We start from the raw sequence: 20,130 nt of genomic DNA, 5'->3' as shown, positions 1-20,130 counted from the left end.
GGCTCTTAAATCAGGTAGGTGCTATAATGCTGAGTGGATCAATGCTTAAATACCTTTAAAACTCTGGGACTCAGTAGTTAAATCACAGTTGAAAATGGGATTTAGTACCTAGGTCACTTGAGCACTTCTGAAAATTTTACCCAGTATCTGACATGACCTATTATCACTCTTGATCTTATTCAAAATGCCAAGAAGAGTCCACCTAGTAATCTATCTTAATGCAAAATCCAAACCTGAGATTTAATATATATATGTCCAAGTAAGAAAAAAACAAAAATTATAAGAATAAGTCACACAAGATGGAAATCTAAAATTAAATATTTAATTAGAACTTTGATTTTGCTTTCAAGATAGGTGTCATTGCACAGGCTATATTACAATCTTTTATAATATTTATTTGATTTTGTCAAAAAAGAATACTATGTATTTTAACAGGCCACTTTAATATTAATACATGTGTAATAGGATCAGAACTGAAAATTAGCTAGAGATGGTACATTTTACAATATTGGGAAAATTACATTTTTTTTCTTTTGTATTGTAAAAACATTTATTTTAACAATTTACCTACATTAATCAAAAAAGTACAGCATATTTAATAATTTTACAAATTCTTCATAAAAAATATATCTCTGTACAAAAAGTTCTTTTGCACCTACTTCATGTCACAGCAGCATGTAGTGAAATGGCAGAATGGAATACTGAGAATGAAAATTAGATTGACTTGATCATAATGCCAGCATTCTTCCCCAAACTCCCCCCAATTCTCCTCCCCCATAACAGCTTTTTTTGTTGTTGTTGTTTACAAAATATTTTACACAAGAAAAAAAATTATTGCAGCTAGCCTGGAGAAAGGCAAGATGTATGATACAAGCAGCAGTTTTAAACAGCTTTGAAGCACATAACCTGTTTTGTTTTTGTTTTTAAATTATAGCATGTATTCTTTGCCCACTGTATGTGTCTGGTCAACCTTGGAGAAGAGTCTTCTGCAGGTACCTCGAAAGCAGATTTCCTCATTGCCATTATTTGACAGCTCCACAACGCTGTAAGAGATTCAGTTTGATGAAGCACCATGTACAATTGCCCATACACACAACCCTCTATCACATAACTGCAGGAGTCAGAGATCTAACCCGATCAGTGCAATGAACATATAATGGAAATGAGTTCTGTTCCACAGAGGGTTACACACTGAACTGAGAACAAAATGAAATTGCTTTTTATCTGGGCCCATCCCTGAAGTTCCTGTATAGAACACAGTCCCAATTACTGTCAAAGGGCGTTTTGACTGCATTCGGTCAGCATGCTGAAGCTCATAATGTTCCATAACAATGGCCCAATTCAGAATCTGTTTACTCAGGCAAGCAGTCCTTACATACCCCTTTAAAGCTAATCACCTGAGAAAGGATTAGCAGGAACAGGATTCTATACAATGAAATGTAAAATAATTTATTCTGATACCTCTGTTTTCTTTTATGAATTCCTCCTCCTTTTCCCATGATCCTCAATGTACATTGATCACTGGCCAGCAAGACAGAAAGTAAGGACTAGACAGAGTCAAAACAGGCTATTTAGTTAGCATTTTAATCTCTTTTGAATTACTTAAATTTGGGATTTTTCCTGTCATTGCCACCACAAAACACCTCCCAAAACAGTAGTGCAAAATTTTCAAAAGCTGACAAAAATCTTAGGTTTATGAATCCACATATGGGAGCTCAGTTTAGCCACTAATGACCTGACCCATTATGCTGTGGGAGGCTCTCTCTCAACTAAGTAAATTCCTGTGCAATGCGGTGGAAATGGGAGGAAATGGAGACAGATTTTGATCTGATCATTTTTGGCCTTTTTCAGAAAATGTGCAGATCTCTGGGATACGGCACATAAATGTAAATTCATACGCAAAACTATCACCAACAAAAATAAAGACGGAACTGTCTGAAAAGGATTATTTATTAAATGATCTTGGTATTTTCTTACTCATGTGAAGAAAATAACTGCTGGGGGCCCTAGGATACTTTATAGTATTGCTGGTATTTGCTATCTAAAAGATGTAGAATTCCTTAAACGGATGAAGGATTACTTTTGAGACTTCTTCAGGGCTACAGCATTAGCTGAGAAATCATCATTTGGGTTAACACTTCTTTTTGGTGTTGCGTTGAATAGCCAGACTCTCCCCATATTGAATTCAGAAACATTTTTCATAATCATCTATGCTAAATTTGGATTTCAGAATTTAAAAATAGATTTTTTTTTAGAACTGAAGTATAAAACAACTCAAAGGTTTTGAGCTCAATATCTCTGATGAAATATCATTTTGGTTTTAATTATTCCCTGCAATTTGACAATTTTCAAGGGATATTTCAATCAATCTAATCATTAATATATTTGTTTCCTAAAAAAAATTACCAATAGTCCTAAACAAATGTTAGCTGCATTACTCCCAACAATTCATACTTACAAATCTCAAAATTTCTCTGTCAAACTGTATGAGTACAAAAGCAATAATCAATGTGTTAAAAACAAAACAAAACATAAAGAAACAGGTAGCAAAGACAATTGAATATTTCTCTTTTGTTCTGCGGAGAAAATTAATGATAGCTTGTTATAGACAATTTGCATTGGGTTTACATATGCTACTGTAATGTGTTTTAGTTCAGTGTAACATCAGAAAATGATGTCATATCATAAGAAAAAATGGAAAAAATGCAAAAGGGAAGACTGTATTGTGAGCACAGGCTCACGGGCTTTATGAGCTATCTAAAATAAATTACTATTCACATTTGTACATGGCAAGCAGCAATAGCTGCTAACCCCCCTGCTGTTAAATTGTATGATACTGAAAATAATGACTGATTTTGGAAGAAAATATTATTAGAAATGAAGATTTACTAGAAATTGGGTCTTTCTGGCTGGAAGTCTCCAGTGATTTGTACTGATGTCTACAGAGAAATTCAGAATATGAAAAAGAACAAAATTAAACTCTCTTCCATAGCACAAGTGTTTTAACCTTTTTTAAAGTATGGGGGTCATACTCTACCACGCAAAGTCAATTTACCATGGAATGTTTTGCTTGACCAAGAGTGAGTGAATATTTATATACAATGGACTGTGTATATAAACCCTGTATGTTTTTTACCAGTATCTTACTCAGTCATTCATAATACACTAGTGCAAAAAATTGTGCATTAACATTTTGCAATACAACAGGTGACTGGAAAATTTGCAAACCGCCCTATGTATGAACATCTGAAATGTACTGTAGGTTGCTTTAATTGTAACAAGATTTCAATGGTAAAGCATTTGTAGGTGTGCAATCTTGATGAAGGTTGTCTTTTCCTTCAAGAAAGCATTTTTCTTCAGAATGTTCCTATTCTTGGGGAAAATCTGTGGTGCTATCATTTGTCACAGTACCCAAAGGATTTATCCAAGTGCCCAGAAGATTGCATTGAAAGGCATCCAGCCACATACAAATATGAAAGTCTGAGGCATTAAATATAACAAATAGGCATGACTTGACAGTCTTCCTTAGAGTGTGCCTTAATCTGAAGCCGATGCAGCCAGGCATTTTAATCCACCTTTAAGACGAAAAAATATTATTTTTCTGATCCCCAGAAGACTGTCACGTTTTACCAGAAAATTTAGCTGCATGTATGCCAACAGAAGATGTTAGAGATTACAGCAGCAAAGCCAAGAGAAGAAGGAAAACTGGTATATGGCACCAAAGGAATTACTGCTTGTCCATCAGAGGTATGGCTATGAATCAGTCATATTGGGCACTAAAGGCTATACCACTGTACAAACTGTGTTTAGAGTCGTGTCAAACCTCACAGCCTTTGCCTCTGTGGGCTTTAAGTTTGTGTCATACATGGGATTTTCAAATGAAGCCTGTCCATTACTGTTTTCATGACCAGCATATCCATTGTACTGTACTTTTGGTCTTGTTCTGAAAAAAAGGGAAAGAAAAAATACACATATCAATAAAATTAAAAATAAAAATTCATAACTACTGCAAGTTTTTTTAATTACTGCAGGTGATCCATATTAGTTTTGCAACAATTCCTAATGGTAATAGAAAGAGCTCACCTCACAAAATATTAGCAAGTATGGGAACTATGTATAAGAAGTATTGAAGCATGATGAGAAGAAAAATTTCTAGGCGTGAGCTGACACTAAAAAGAACAGAAACAATGTAGGCCATATGTATACTTTTTCTCTAGCAAAATCTGTCTGTAGCATGATAACTTTATAGTCTCTTTTCAGTGCCAATAATGACAGCCAAAACAGAAGAGACAGATGGAATAGGGAAGGGATGAAAAATCATCAGTACTAGTACTTAATATTTTCTATTGACATCTTCATTTTAAGACTCGTACAGCCCTACAACTGCCATAAGCAGAAGGAGGAAGAGAAAAAACTTCTTATTCCTCTGCAGAATGTAAGCATTTAGTTCAACTTTAGTAAAACAAACTTTTTGTACAATTATTCTAATAGTTACTGTGATATTTTTTATGAGATTTTAGTATCAGAATCACAGTAGCACATTTAATTAGCCAATTTCCCTGGATCTCTGTGAAGAAGAGGGTTTCAGGTTTTTTTCCCTACCACCATTTTAGTCTGGGCAGCAGAACAGGGGAAGAACGTGGATAATTCATATGTTCCATAGGAAAATTAACCAGTAGAGCAGAGGATGGAGAAGGAAAGTATGGAAAGATGGAGGAGATTTTCGTTAAATTGATTGAAAACTATTAGATAAACATTTTCAGATTGGGCTCCTAAAGCTAGGCATTCAACTCCATATTTAGACATGTAAATAAGTGGCCTACTGTTCAATAAAACCTTGGAACTAACATGTCCCACTGGCAACAAGGCCACTTCTTTAGCTGCTTTACTATGGATTTATCTGCCCAACTTTGGACAACCAAATTGGCCAACATTCACATAATGTGATACGACAGCAGTTATCAGCAAGATGAATTGTCCTTTGAGACCCAGTTCTGTTTTGTGGATACCATTTTACTTACAAATCATAAGATAAAAAATTATAAATCTTTAAAGATGTTACACTTTTATTCAAGAAAGTAGTAAACCAACACAAAAACCAAATAAATAAATTGCATAGCCTATAGATGTGTAATACAGATGATGCTATACTATAGTGAATTAATTTTAACTTTGCATCCTTCAGCACTTATGGGGTATCTAAAAATAGGTATCCAAAAATATCTAAAAAAAAGGCAGGGGAGGGATTATTAGGTAGCTCCCAAACCTCTTTTACATGAATTGCAATGCTGGCTGAACTGGGGAAGAAAAATCAATCAGAAATTGTACAATTTAGGGGGTTTTTTTTTAAATAAATCTAAGCTTATTTAGAAAAATATTAAGAATGAAACTGTTGGCAAAGGCAGAGTGGAATCAAACTTTTTGTAACTGATTTAATTGTAGATAGTAATAAAGAGATCACCTATCCAGATTAGTTTTTGTTTTAAAGTTCTCAACTCTTGCACATTGATAATCTGAAAATAATTCTGCAATTTGTAAAGTACTATTTTCTTTCCATTTAGAGATAGAAAAAATTTGTTTGTTAATCTTAATTTGAGAGTTTTCCTAAGTATATTTTCTCTCTCTCAATTTTTGTGTTGGTTAGTTGGTAAGCTGTGCATGTGGGGGTGAGGTCCTCAGTTCTGCTCTGCCCTCTTTGTGCCAGGTTAAAGGACTGCCACTGTGTAAAGGAACCCCAAAGACCTGATTCTAGCTGGGGGAGATGTACGGCTGTTTTTGAAGTATCTGTGCCAATAGACATCTGCCCTCTGAAATCCCCCTCAAAAGCCTTGTTGAGGGCATGGGCTGGAGACCGGAGGAATTTGCTGTGGACAGAACCACAGCACTTTCATTGTGGAGATACTAGGCTGTGCTGTGGGTCTTGGGGAGCCCCAGGAGTTGGTTATAATTTAGACAATGGTGTCATAAGGAGGAAGGAGATAACTTGTTCACCTTAGCCTCTACAAACAGAACGAGAAGCAATGGGCTTAAACTGCAGCAAGGGAGGTTTAGGTTGGACATTAGGAAAAAGTTCCTAACTGTCACGGTGGCTAAACACTGGAATAAATTGCCTAGGGAGGTTGTGGAATCTCCATCTATGGAGATATTTAAGAGTAGGTTAGATAAAGGTCTATCAGGGATGGTCTAGACAGTATTTGGTCCTGCCATGAGGGCAGAGGACTGGACTCGATGACCTCTCGAGGTCCCTTCCAGTCCCAGAATCTATGAATTTATGAATAAATTACACTGGCTAGCTTTCCAACCCCTTGAGCAACCTAGCTTCCTTAAAGCTACACTGCCCCTGGGCTGTGAGTTTAAAGTGACCTTCATTTCTCTCCCCTAGCTGAGAGCTCAGTGCTGGGCATCTAAGAAGCCATTCTAATACTGAGATGTCAATGGACATTCTTTTATTTTCATATAGGCCTGAGTGTCAATAATCAGTTCTGTAGATTCTGAAAGTGACACTGAAAATCTGTCTAAAAATCTTGGTTTATTGGAATAGCATATGTACAAAATACAGAAAAGGAAAAATGGCCAGTCAGATATCAAGTTGACAAGTAACATCTTCACTCATTTATTTTTATTTGATAAAAACAGACAGGGCTGCATAAACAATATAAATACAGCTGTTCTGGAGGTTGTGAAGGCTAGGACTATAACAGCGTTTAAAAGAAAATGGATAAATTCATGGTGGTTAAGTCCATAAATAGCTATTAGCCAGGATGGGTAAGGAATGGTATCCCTAGCTTCTGTTTGTCAGAGGATGGAGATGGATGGCAGGAAAGAGATCACTTGATCATTGCCTGTTAGGTTCACTTCCTCTGGGGCACCTGGTATTGGCCACTGTTGGTAGACAGATACTGGGCTAGATGGACCTTTGTTCTGACCCGGTATGGCTGTTCTTATGTTTTTATGTTCTCCTGAAGACCAAGTTTAAACTCTCTCATTACATTTTTTGACTAAGTAGAAAGGCAAAATCCCAATTCTTTAGCCTCCAGTGTTCACATAACAAACCTCCTTAAGCTAGTCTCCAATAAAACCTTTTTGCTGTAAGTCTAGTACAGTTTTGTTAAATTTAGTTTAATGCTCAGATCCCCCTTCCTAACAATCGATTCATAGTCTGGCAGATCTTGCCTTTCACTTTCCAGCTTCCAAGATGATCTCCTGTGGGTTCCTTGACACTATACAACAGATTTTCCTGTTGTGGAACTGGGCATGACTGGGAAAGAAGACTCTGAGGGCTGTTTAAGTCAGATAGCGCACTCTCTCCCAGAAGTAGATTCTTGACCGGAGATCTAAGTGTTCTCCTTAAACAGTCTTTTCAGTCAAATACGCTGTTAAACTCCAGGATCTATAACATTTTCACTGGAGTCCACAACTCCAAACCCCTTAGCAGTTTCTTGCCATACCATCCAATTCTGAGTTAGGGGGACAACCGTGTTATGAAACTATGGCATAGGTCAGTGATGGACTTCACTGTGCATTCTTGCAATCATGAAATATCATGATGAAATGAAGATGAAGAATAAATGTACGGTAAATACCATTTTGAAGATTGTTGGTTTGTAAACCAACTCTGTTTACAATGCTTTACTAGCAGAAAGTAACACTGGTGAAGGCCAGAATGGTATTGCTGCTGGTCACAAAAAGATGTTCTGTTCCAGAAAGGTCTAATCCAATACTACCTAATTTGTAGCAAAATTACGTTAGATGCAAATATGCGGGTTTTTTTAACCAAATTTCTGACAAAATAGATGGATTTATGCTCACATTATCTACTCAACATGCATAATTTTCATATCAGCAGAAGCTATGCCAATTCTAGAAGTGGTTTTCATAAGCTTACTCAGCAGGTACTATAAGTAGTTTCATTATGGGCTGTTCCCTCTTGGGATTTATGGATTTCCTAGCTTTTATAATTAATACTCATAAGCATTTTGAAAGAAGCATCATATATTCTATTTAATAAAGTCCTAAAATGAATGAATAAATTATCTGACATGAGATTTCAATCTGATTCAGTCTAACGGACCAAGAAGGTTTACAGCTCTTTGTTCCTTAACACAGTGATTCATTTCTCTATGAGTTCACCATTAAGAACTGCTCTGTATTGAACCCCTTGTGGGAGACTGCAGACATATTTGTCATTTCAGAGTAGAGAAGATTATTAAAAAGCTTTACCATGAAATTCCGCAGTTAACAGAACATTTGCCCATTCAAATTAATACAAAAACCTAGTTAGGTTATTGAAAATATGACATTCACAGTACCTGTGTTTGTAGAGGTAAAATGCAAACCCTGATAATATTAGAGCAAAGAATGGTACCAGGATGGCAGCTGCAACAGAACTGCTGTTTGTGCCATAATAATGATTTGAATGATCTGCATCTGTGCTTAAAGGACCTGAAAATAAAGGAAAGACAAGAGGTAAAATCTCATACAATTTGTGAAAATGCATTTATTTTCTCCTACAAGAAAGATTGAAGTATATTATGCTGAGGTGTGTGGGATAGAGGTGGGACTTGCATTTAAATTTGAAATAGATTTCAAAATATGTTATATTAGCGCATTTCTCATTAATAACTATCTATAGTGATTGGAAAGCAACCTTTATCAAGTCAAGTAATTTTTGAAAGATTTAAAAATATTCATCATATATTATTTTACAAGATACTGCAATAATACACTTACTAACCTTGTTAATAAAATTACATAATTCATAAAATACAAAAGATTATTATTTATACTGCAGAAGTGATCTAAAGCCCCCATCAGGATTATCTTGGTGGTTATATATAGAGAAACACACCAAGGACTTTACAAACTAATTTGTAAAAAATCATAATCAGTGAATATGGCAAACCCTAAAATGGAAGGAGGAAGGGAGAATACAGGCAATGGTAAGTTAGATATGTGTAATACTTGATGGTTCACATGAAAAAAATGGAAGGGCCAATTATATAACATATTACAAAAATATTATATAATTATGACAGAATCCTGATCATTTTAGAGCCATTTTTACAGTGAAAAAGAAAAGTGATTATAACTGAGGCTGGAAAAGCACTTTCAGCTGCAAGCAATTTTTTGAACCAATTCCACCCCCTAAACTTTACAAACAAACAAAACCTTTCTTCCTGAAGCTCTGTATTTGCAGTAAAGATGTAGAGGGAAAAAGGGGAATCAGATAAGCTGCTTTGGTACGATGATATTTTTTATGAAATGTACTTTTGTTAGTGTTCTAACACTTTTTGTACTATCTATTTTATTTATTAGTACTACACCTCTATCTTGATATAACGTGACCCAATATAACATGAATTCGGATATAATGCGGTAAAGAAGCACTCAGGTGGATGGGGGGCGGGGCTGTGTGCTCCGGCGGATCAAAGCAACTTCGATATAACGCGCTTTCACCTATAACGTGGTAAGATATTTTGGCTCCCCAGGACAGCATTATATTGGGGTAGATGTGTATGTGTAATTTAGGACTCAATTCAACTCCCAGTGAAGTCATGGAAAACCTCCCAGACATCTATGGATCAGCTAGACTGGTGACTTGGCTCACCCCTTAGATGAAAAACACTGGAATTATACATTTTTCAATATCTGAATCCTCCATCAAGTTCTGGCAGTTTATAAATTTCTCCAAAGATATGGTGAAGAGAAGACCATTTTCAAGATAATAAATTATTTACCATGATTTGTGTTAATCTGAGGTATCTTTATTGAAGTCAAACTTCAACATAGTGCTGTTATGTGCAAGTAAGAATTATTGGTCTTCAATGTACCAGTGTTTGCACTATTTTGGTTGCAGGGAGGAACATTTGTGTATTTGCATGGATATTTTATTACCATTTTATATATGTATGCTGAGCCTTTAAAATGAAGTGTGTGTGTGTGTAATGATGACAATTATACAGCTATATAATGAGCTGTAAATGATCCTTTAGATCCACTTTGGTCTATGGTGCTCATCATAATCAATATCTCTGAAAACATGTAAGCTAACTTGTTGATCTTATGATTTGATCCATTGTCATTGTAAATTAAAGTTAGAGTCTTAATTTTTGAGCTTTTGTTGATTTAAACTAGATCAAAATTCTGTGATCATTAGCACATTTTTTACTGCTAGTCTAAAACAGAGAAATCTCTCCTGGAGTTGGGCATTCCCACTACATAAGGTAAATGTTCCAAGGAAGTCTTAATTACCTATCAAGACTACGCAGATGTTGTAAAGCTCCTGTTGCACTCTCAGTAGACCAAGTTTGCAAATCTTAGCCTAAGTTTTCAACTTACAATTGGTGTTTTTCAGCTTCATGATAATGCTCACAGCATCATTTTACTAAAAAATCTGACAAAGTAATGAGTGACACTAGTGAAACAGGAGCAAATTGTAAGAGATCATAAATCAGTTTCAACTCTTTTTTAATTCCAATTTGAAAATTAGCATGAAAAAGTTAATGGTTACAAATGAAATGCCATAGACAGATCTTCTAGAAGTGAAAAGCAGTGGTTTAACTGCTAATAAAGAAGTTAGAGGAATCCTGGTGTGGTGCTGCTCAAGGAAGCCTCCTACGTCTCCTTACTGCCAGCACTAACGTGAAAAAGGAGGGTGGGGGAAAGGGTGTGTGTACACCAGCAGTTCCCAGCTGCCAGAAAGACTTTTTAGAACTATGAGCAGTGAAAGTAAGATTAAAGCAGCCTGAGGCTTTTTTATTTTTAAATGTTAACTATGGACGATCTATTACCTACTCTCAAATCAGTAACACAAAGTGGTTTATGTGCTCGTGCAGTGGACTCCCACACTATTAATGTCACAAATGACATCTCTTGTTTTAGATAGTTCAGAAATACCATTTGTAATTAAGAAAGCTTAATTTTCACCACATCAGTTTAATCATGGGGAGAAATGCTGCCTATGTTTCAGACTAGACTTTAGAAAAAATGTATAGTCTTCTTTCAAGAAAAGAGGTTTTTCTATAATTCCCAATGTTATGGATTTTTTTTCCATGTAAGACACTCAACATTATTTCAACATAGTCTATTCTATTTATCATGAATGACTTTAGAGTTGGTTGTGATTAAAACTACCCTGATGTTAAGTGTGTACTTCTTCCGACAGAATTATAATCATGACAAATGAGAAAACCCATTGTGCTTCTCAGTCTTCTGCAAATACTGATGATTGCTAGGAAGACTTAAAACAGAAAATATCTACATGGCAATACAAAAAAAGAAAAAGAATCCATAGATAGGTTAAACAATAATTCAAGTCTCTTTTCACTATTAAAGCAGCATACCTTATCATTAGAAATTACTCTATTTCATAGACTAATTAATATACTCCAGTAATATGGGCAAGCTGTAAGATTATTACTATTATTAAACTTTACATAGATGTTAAAATCAATATTCAATTCATTTGGAAATATTATTTGGCAGATATGAAAGGGAGGTTACCTACCAGTAAATGGAGTTCTCCAATTATATTGCCTCTATAGGACCAAACTTTAAAATTTGCAGGCTTGTCTCTCAGTCTTAGAACCCTTTTAAAGCAATTTTACTCTTGGGGTGTAAACGTATCCAATATTCCCATGGATTTATGGATACCAGTCATGAGATCCACTTGTAACAGTTGTCTTCAGTTCCTCTCCTCCTAATCTGAACATGCTACTGTATGCTAAAGAAGGCTCACTGTGGCTGTGTGAGGCAATATTTTCAGGAAACTAGTAATTGGGAAGTTTTTCTCATGAAAGTGCCATGGTAGAAGGTTTTAAAGAAGCAATTCCAATGAGGAATGATTCAGGCTAATCTTCTTGGAACAAAAATCCCCTATGGATCCAGAGATGAGATAACAGCATTAACTAAATGTGATAACTGAATTCTATGTGGCAGTCTGACAAGTCATAGAGATAAAGATATGTTACGGAACCAAGCCATGGAGATGACTAATTATCTGGTAGAATAGGCTAAGCCTTTATGGTGTTGATACTCCAGCCCGCTTGTTGCAGGTGTGGATATAGTTTTAGCTCTTTTGATCATTTATTGACAGAGATTTCTTTCCCCTCTGGATTTTTCTCCAAAGGTACAAACAGCAGGATTACAAGCAAGATGGCTTTTAAATGATAACTCAAGGTATTTTTGACATCAAATTTATGCAGACTAGCCTCTAAAACATTCTGTGGATTTTGTGGAAAGGATTCAGAACAAACTAGGATACCCTCTGTAGTAGGTCTCACAATAGTCTTACAATTGAGTTATACACTTCCATATTTTAATTTACATATGAATTGTAACTGGAGTTGTAATCCTGGTCTCACAGCCCACTAAGGGAGAGGATTCTGTGAGAGAGAATTAAATAGCTCTTACAAGATGCCTCTCTAAATTAAACAGTCTTTTGGTCTCTTCATACAAGGAATTTTTTCCAAGTCTAATGCTTCTTGTTGTCCTTCTTTAGACCTTTTCCTATTTCTGCTCTCTCAACACAGGAAATTAGAATGTGCTCTTCTTGCTGATTTAGATGATAGCCAGTTTTCTCTTTGAGAACTTGGATCACCTTCAATTTGATTGATGGCAGAAAAATGCTGAGGACCATTCTTATGTCCCAAAATTCCAAAGCAAACATATGTAGCAAATATATGTGATCTTTCCTACGTATGTGCTTAGAAACTCCCGCAACCCTGAAACAGACATGTCTGTATCTATAATCAGAGCTAGAAACTGGTCACTAAATGCTTTTCATTCAAGCACACATTGGTGTGATGAACGTCATATCAGATACTGTACATAGCTGGGAAATAATGAGTGCTTGGCCAGAACTAAAAGTCTGTCAGGATTTGACTTCTGAAAGCAGTCACAAAGGTACATGGAATTATCCAAGGACAGACCTGACCATCCACTTGGCTGAATCTTTACTAACATTGCTGAGGAAGGATTGTAAGGTGGCTCCTGTAAATGTTAAGATCTGCGTTGCCTGGAAAGTTAATTTCTCTGTCTGAGCAGAAAGCAAGTAAGCTGCAGAGCTTAAAAGTCCATTGTGATGGACTGTCACATGGAAGCAAAATGGACCAAGCGGTCTCCACAAAGATGTAAGAAAGGAGAATAGTATCAGCCTTGGTTGCAAGTTGCCAGTTGAGTTGTCAAAGTTGCTGCTCCCCAACAAGTTGCAGGGTTAAAGGGTGCTGAAAAGAAGGTCCTTAACCTGGGCTGTAAGTAACAAGCACATTGAGGCTGCTGCTGTTAGTCTTGGGAATTATACCCAAAGTCAGCTCCCATATGATGCTGGGAATGGCTCTGATACTTGAAGCAAGGTATTTTCTTCCCAAAGGCAGACTGAGAAAACCCAAGAGGTCAAGCTGTTGTGCTGGTTGCCTTAATTCTTCTCATGACATCACTGATCTTACTGCTAAACAGACTGAGATACACTTTCCTTTATAATCATGGCTAAGGCAAAAGAAACAGCTGCTATATAGTAGAAACTCAAAGATACAAACACCAGAGTTACAGACTGACTGAATTACAGACTAACATGGCTACCACTGAAACAGACTGACTGGTCAACCCGACACCAAGGGGAACCAGATCAAGCAGTGGAGACAAAACAAACAAACAAATACTGTACAGTGCCTGTATTGCATCATAAAGGTAGGCACATCTGGGCTGCCTGTCCCCACTTCACCCCTTACTCGCCATAGTGCGGGACAGCCACTTACAAGTAGGAGGTGGGGAACATCGTTTTCCCCTCTCCCTGCCCCCGGATGAAACGAGGACAAGCTTACAAGAGCCTAGAAAAGAAACTTCCAGAGCTGCTACTGAAACCTGGTCTGGAGTGTAAGCTGCTGGAGCCAGAGCCTGAGCTCCTGCCTGCATGCTGAGCTTTGGAGGAGCAGCTCAGTTTTGAAGGTGCACAGACTGCACTGTGCACCCACTGACACTGTAGTGCCCCAGAGTGCCTCACTCATCACCCTTGTAGCCCAGCTGCCTGTCCCCAACCACACTTGCCAGGCAGCCACTGCAGAACTGTAAGCTCCTGCTTCAAGCAGTCTGCCCTGAGAAGCATCCCGTAACAGCTTGTTACGAGTTACAAACAACCTCCCGAGGTGTCCGCAACTCTGAGGTTCTACTGTATATGAGAAATCAAAGGCTGCTACACAAGATGCATGTCTGAACAGGTCCCAGTGCTCTGCTTTCATAATATGTCTGTAAGAATCAGGGAAGAGGTAGCCAAGTTATCATGGTGTCTCTCTCACACAAGCATGCACTCATACAGACACAGACACACCCAGGTAAAAAGACAGATAGAGCAAGGAAACACAGGGGAGTTCTGGAAAAATGCAATGGGGTTAGATCCTCAGTTGGTGTCAAATGGCACAGCTCCATTTAAATTAATGGAGCCATAGCAATATACACCTTCTAAGGATATGGCACACTGACAGGAATGTTTGCTCCAGCCTTCTTAGCACTGGGTTTATGTATATATACATAGTAATGGTACTTAAACAGCTTTATAATGGTTCCAGAGTCACAAGGTCATCATGTCTACAGTGGGATTTGATGAGGCACTTCTATGAGGGAGAATACCTAGTTTTTCACCAGCTGCTAGCATATTCAAATTTACAGCTGCAATATACTTCAGACTAAGATTCATTACGAATTTTGGACACCCAAATAGAATCTCACCCTAAACACATATTCACATGCACACAAACAAGCAAACACATTGCGAATAATATTAAAAATCTGTTTGATTTTGTTCTTAAATTCAAAGGGCTAAACTCTCAGAACTACATAATTTATTTGGTTGAATAGAAATTGGTTTAGCAATATGTGACAGCCTCACTACTTGGTAAAGGTCATTTAAAGTAAAATAATCATCATATATTACTTCATGAACATTTGCACTGATGTTCTTCATAGGAGCATCCTATGTCATCTCATTAGGTTGCTATAGCATCAAAAATGAGATGGTAACATGATATAGTTCAACTAGAATTTTAATTATACATTTCAACTAAATTATTAAGTAGTTTAGACCATTTGTAAGTTTTATGGCTGTAATTCCCTAAAATAAATATGCTTTCTTCAGTTAGGATGCTGGCACAGTCATTTGATGCCTTCACTGTTAAAAATGCCAAATAGATAAAACACAGTATAGTTCCATAAATGCATTCTTACCTTGCCTTTGGAGCATAAATTTTCCAAAGTCTTTTCCATGCATATCACCTTGATAAGTAAACACACCTCTTTCAAGCCCTGATGACACCTAAAGGACATGAAAATGGGAGGAAGATGTCTGAAACAAATAAATAATAATCACTTCTGCAGTTGGCAGTATATCCATTCTAATTGGGCCTGATTCAGAATAATTATTTGGAGTCAGTTATAGTTTAGTTATTTTTACCCTTTGACAAGTAAAGGTAACATTTATGCTTCAATCTATAAATGTTAAAAATCATAGTTATTAACTTAATGAAGGTTTTAAAAAATAACAGTAGAAAATGACATTTTCATTTTGAACAAGAGTCTTGCATACAATGGAAATTCTTAAAATCTTAAATGTTTATCTTTCCACTTGACTTAGATAACTAAATTAGAATATGCATTTAGAAAATCTCTACATTTTCAGTATGAAGAGTACTTTCTATACTAAATATTGTTAAGGACAAGGGAATATAGCAGAGAGTGAAGAAACTTTATCTATTTGCTTAAAGTAAAAATGACAAATCTTTAAGAGTTACCACTAACCTGGGTGAAATTTTTCAGATAAATAACTTTTTGTTGAAAAATGCAACTTTGGGGGCCACTGAAATTATTTGTGAATTTGAACTGAATTTAGTACAGTTTCATCTTAAAATTTTTTCAATGGACAAAGTAATTTCAAAATGATGTTTACTTTTGAAATCTATTTAAAAAAGCGAAACAGAACAGAAGGTGGGGGAAACAAATAAAATGCAAAAAAAAAAATCAGGAAATAAATAGGTTTCAGTCAAACAAAATATTTTGTTTGACCCAAAATTAATTTTTTCATTTTTTTTCTTTTGGAGAGTAAAACAAAGAATTTCCATTTCAGGTCTACCTGAAACATTATTTTTCCAGTTTCGCCATAGAAGCAAAATAAAAATTATATGCTCAGCTCTAGTCACTGCTGAGTATGGAGCAAAAGAAAATGCCAGGGCATTGAAACAAGTAGGTGAAATTTATAAGTGACATCAAATATAAGATATAGAAAATATCTCTCTAGATGCCAGCATAAAAGCTACACATCGGTTTTACTGAATCTGAGTCACAGCTGTGTTATTCCTGAATAAGGGAAGACAATTACTGCATCACACACATCGTCCATTAGCCTTTATTTCTGTAACTTCATAACTTCATTATTGCATTCTTAAAGACAACAATACTCCTCAACATATTAAAGTACACTTAATTATTTATAGAACAACAATAAAAAATGATGTTTATAAATGAAAAAAAAGTCACGTATTTGTTCTAAAACAAACCACAAAGAGGAAAATATGTATATCAACCTTTTTTTACAGTGTAGCAGATATGTTAATATTGCAGAGAATATGGAAACATTATATACATTTAAGACCATAAGAATGGCCCTACTGGGTCAGACCAAAGGTCCATCTAGCCTAGTTATCCTGTCTTCCGATAGTGGCCAGTGCCACGTGTCTCAGAGGGAATGAACAGAACAGGTAGTCATCAAGTGATACATCCCCTGTCGCTCATTCTCAGCTTCTGGCAAACAGAGGCTAGGGACACACATTTCTCTTAAAAAAAGAAAAAAAATATGGGTATGTTCTATACATTGCTGTCTTCAACAATCGTAATAAAAAAGATATAGGAAACTAGAGGCTGCCTTAAGCCAAGCAAGCATATTTATAGAGTCTGATTTACTTACATAGCCATCTAGTGCCCAGTTATCATTTTCAAACTTGCTTACAAAAGTTTCCACAGGTCCTTTAATTTGAAAGACTTTTAAAAGCAAATGAGCCTCTTCTTTCTTGTAAACACCTATTAAGAGAAGAGTGTAAAATATGTCTTTTAAACATGTTTTTAAATGGTATTCCATGTAGTTAACATTTAAAAGAACATATTTTAATGACTTCCATGAGCCAAAGTACCTAATGTGAAAAATATTCTATGCTACATATATGACTTTAGTTCCAGGATATTCTTTGAAGTCTAGGAGTATCTATATCAGGGACTGCTGCACTGGCAGTGAGGGGATAAAATGGGGCCAGCCACCCCTCACCCCAGCACCTTGCTGGACACCCCCACTCTCTGGGGGCACTTGGACTCAGGCAGGGCCGCCCAGAGGATTCAGGGGACCTGGGGCAAAGCAATTTTGGGGACCCCTTCAATAAAAAAAATTGCAATACTATATTCTCATAGGGGCCCCTGCGGGGCCCGGGCAAATTGCCCCACTTGCTCCCCCGCCACGGACAGCCCTGGGAAAAATAAACATTCCACATCTCAGCACAAACCCAGTTTTGAGAAAACTTCTTTACAAGGTATCACTGGTTCTCAGAATCAGCTAGTGCTAAAAGGCATTAAAGCTCATTAAAAGGGTAGGAAAATATTATCCGTCAAAACTTTTTTTGGATAGAAAACTAGGGGTTTTTAAAAAGCAGAAAAATATTGTGGACAATGTCTGCTTTTCTTCAAAATTTGTTGTGGTTTTTCTAATTGAAAAGCTGAAGTTAGTCTGCCAAAACCTGAATATGGTTTGGAGTTTCAGAAGTGTGTGGCCAAATATTTGCTGCGTGCTGTGTTCGACTGTTTAAAGAAACAATACAAAATTCTGCTTAAAAAACATCCAAAACTTTTGAACCACTTCAGCTTGTGACCAAACGCCTGAGCCCATCCAGTCAGAGATTTTTCCAGGTTTCTGATACTCTGATGGCTTCCTTGACTCATATCTGTCTCCATAACTTTGGGGTCATTTAGGTTAGAACATAAGAACAGCCATACTGGGTCAAGCCAAAGGTCCATCTAGCCCAGTATCCTGTCTACCGACAACGGCCAATGCCAAGTGCCCCAGAGGGAGTGAACCTAACAGGTAATGATCAAGTGATCTCTCCCCTGCCATCCATCTCCACCCTCTGTCACAGAGGCTAGGGACACCATTCCTTACCCATCCTGGCTAATAGCCACTTAACCTCCATGCATTTATCTGTTTCCTGGAGACTGGCTCCATGGGATCCCTCACAAACTGGAGACGGTTACTGTGGGTTTGTCTTTAGTATAGCTTATGTACCTACTCCACGAACTGAGCATTTGAGCTTGTTCCAGAATCTGGGATAAGCCTATGTTGTGAAAACTGACATGCTCAAAATAGCACATGCATGTGAATGGAAGCAGGGTGCTAAAATTAAATTAACCCAGGGGTTCTCAAACTGGGAGTCGGGACCCCTCAGGGGGTCACAAGGTTATTACTGGGGGTTGCAAGCAGTCAGCTTCCACCTCAAACCCCGCTTTGCTTCCAACATTTATAATAGTGTTAAATATATAGAAAAGTGTTTTCAATTTAAGAGGAGGAGGGGGGTCACACTCAGAGGTTTGCTATGTGTAATTGGTCACCAGGACAAGTTTGAGAACCACTGAATTAACCCCTCTGAAGCCTCAGGGAATGCGGGCGGGGGGTCTCCCTTAGTAGGGTCGGGAAGGAGGTAGGTGGTGTAGGATATTGCTCTTCTCATGTGATCCCTCCTCTAGTGGCTAATTTCAAATGAAGCTGCCCTCCCCTGACATGAATCTCCCTATGACACTGAAATTAAATATAGACTATAATTTGGCATTTGAGAAGTGAAAGGGATGGTAGCCCTAATGGAAAAGCTAACAGCTTGGCTCTTCTGCAAGCCTCAAACTGCTGAATGAGCTTTAGGGTAGGGAAGGCTGTGCCTCCCAAACAGCCTAGCCCTGCTCCCTATCTGACCCCTCCCCACTTCCTGCCCCCCAGCTCCCCACCCCCCCTCAGAATCCGCACCCCATCCTGCTCCTTGCCCCCTCACTGTCCCCCAGAGACCCCACCACGACCAGCACGGGACCCCACCCCTGCTCCCTGTCCCCTGACTGCCCCAACCCCTATACACCCCCCCGCCGAGTCCTGAGAGACCCCCCGGAATGCCCACGATCCAATCCCCCCATTCCCTGTCCCCTGACCTCTGCCCCCTCCCTGTCCTCTGACTGTGCCTGGGACTCCCTGCCCCTTATCCAACCCCTGGCCCCTTATCCCCAGCTTCCCCCTCACCCAAAGCCTCAGCGTGTCGTATCCAGCAGCAGCCCTGAACAGTGGCGCAGCGTGACTCCGGTGGGGTCCTGAGCTCCTCCCCGCTCACAGCCATTTGGTAAGGGAGTGGGGCTATGAGCTGCAGCTGGGCCTGAGCTCCCAGCCTCGCCCCTTACCACACAGCTCTGAGCGGGGTGGAGCTCAGGCCCCGCCGGAGTCGCGCTGCACAGCTGTTCAGGGACACGCCTGGATGAGCTGAGTCTCCAGGAGAGGGGCAGAGGCGGGGCTGGGGCAGAAGCCTCACCTGTTCTGTTGGGGGCCCCTGTGGAGCACAGGGCCTGGGACAAATTGCCTCACTTGCCCCCCCCTTGGCGGCCCTGGACTCAGTTGGTGCCTCCCCTCATCTCTCCCCACCCACCACTATGTGGCTTTGGGGGAAAAACTGGAGAAAGAAGTCAGGCAGAGACTACAGCTGGTAGCAGAAGCAGCCGATGCAGGGACATATGGACACTCAGAAAATTTTCTACAGTTTTGAATGGATTTTCTCTGCCCTATGCTGAGTGGCTGTCTGCTTCAATTTTCTCCTTTCCCCCTTTCCACTCTTCTTTACAGTCTTTTTACCCCAGCTTCACTCCACACTTTGCCACTATTACCTTCTTCTTTTTTGTCTTGTCCCTCTCACTCCTTTTTCTTTCCTTTTCCATTTAGCTTAACCTCCCATGTCACAAAAAAAATATGTGGAACTAACATGATGTTTGCTGACATCATGATGTTTTTTCAGCTTATCTATTATACTGTTTCCTGCACACTGAGTATGTCTTGTCTATTTAGAGTATAAACACTTCTGGGAA

The 20,130-nt window shown here is 38.1% G+C and overlaps 1 protein-coding gene across 3 annotated transcripts in view; it reads right to left on the bottom strand.

Moving 5' to 3' along the window:
- Positions 1 to 445: 445 nt before the first annotated feature.
- The window catches only part of CSMD1 (CUB and Sushi multiple domains 1), a 1,994,958-nt gene continuing 1,975,273 nt past the window's right edge, over positions 446 to 20,130 (bottom strand). For all 3 annotated transcript variants that reach the window (XM_050950505.1, XM_050950506.1, XM_050950507.1), the window contains 4 exons: positions 16,949 to 17,061; positions 15,217 to 15,304; positions 8,310 to 8,442; positions 446 to 3,943 (listed from right to left, as the gene is read on the bottom strand). In XM_050950505.1, coding sequence (XP_050806462.1) covers positions 3,784 to 3,943; positions 8,310 to 8,442; positions 15,217 to 15,304; positions 16,949 to 17,061 — 494 coding nt within the window. In that variant the 3' untranslated portion in view covers positions 446 to 3,783. The remainder of the gene's footprint in view (positions 3,944 to 8,309; positions 8,443 to 15,216; positions 15,305 to 16,948; positions 17,062 to 20,130) is intronic.

This window comes from Gopherus flavomarginatus, chromosome 4 (genome assembly GCF_025201925.1).
Source record: "Gopherus flavomarginatus isolate rGopFla2 chromosome 4, rGopFla2.mat.asm, whole genome shotgun sequence".
NCBI lineage: Eukaryota > Metazoa > Chordata > Testudines > Testudinidae > Gopherus > Gopherus flavomarginatus.
This window is presented reverse-complemented; position numbering and strand designations above follow the sequence as displayed.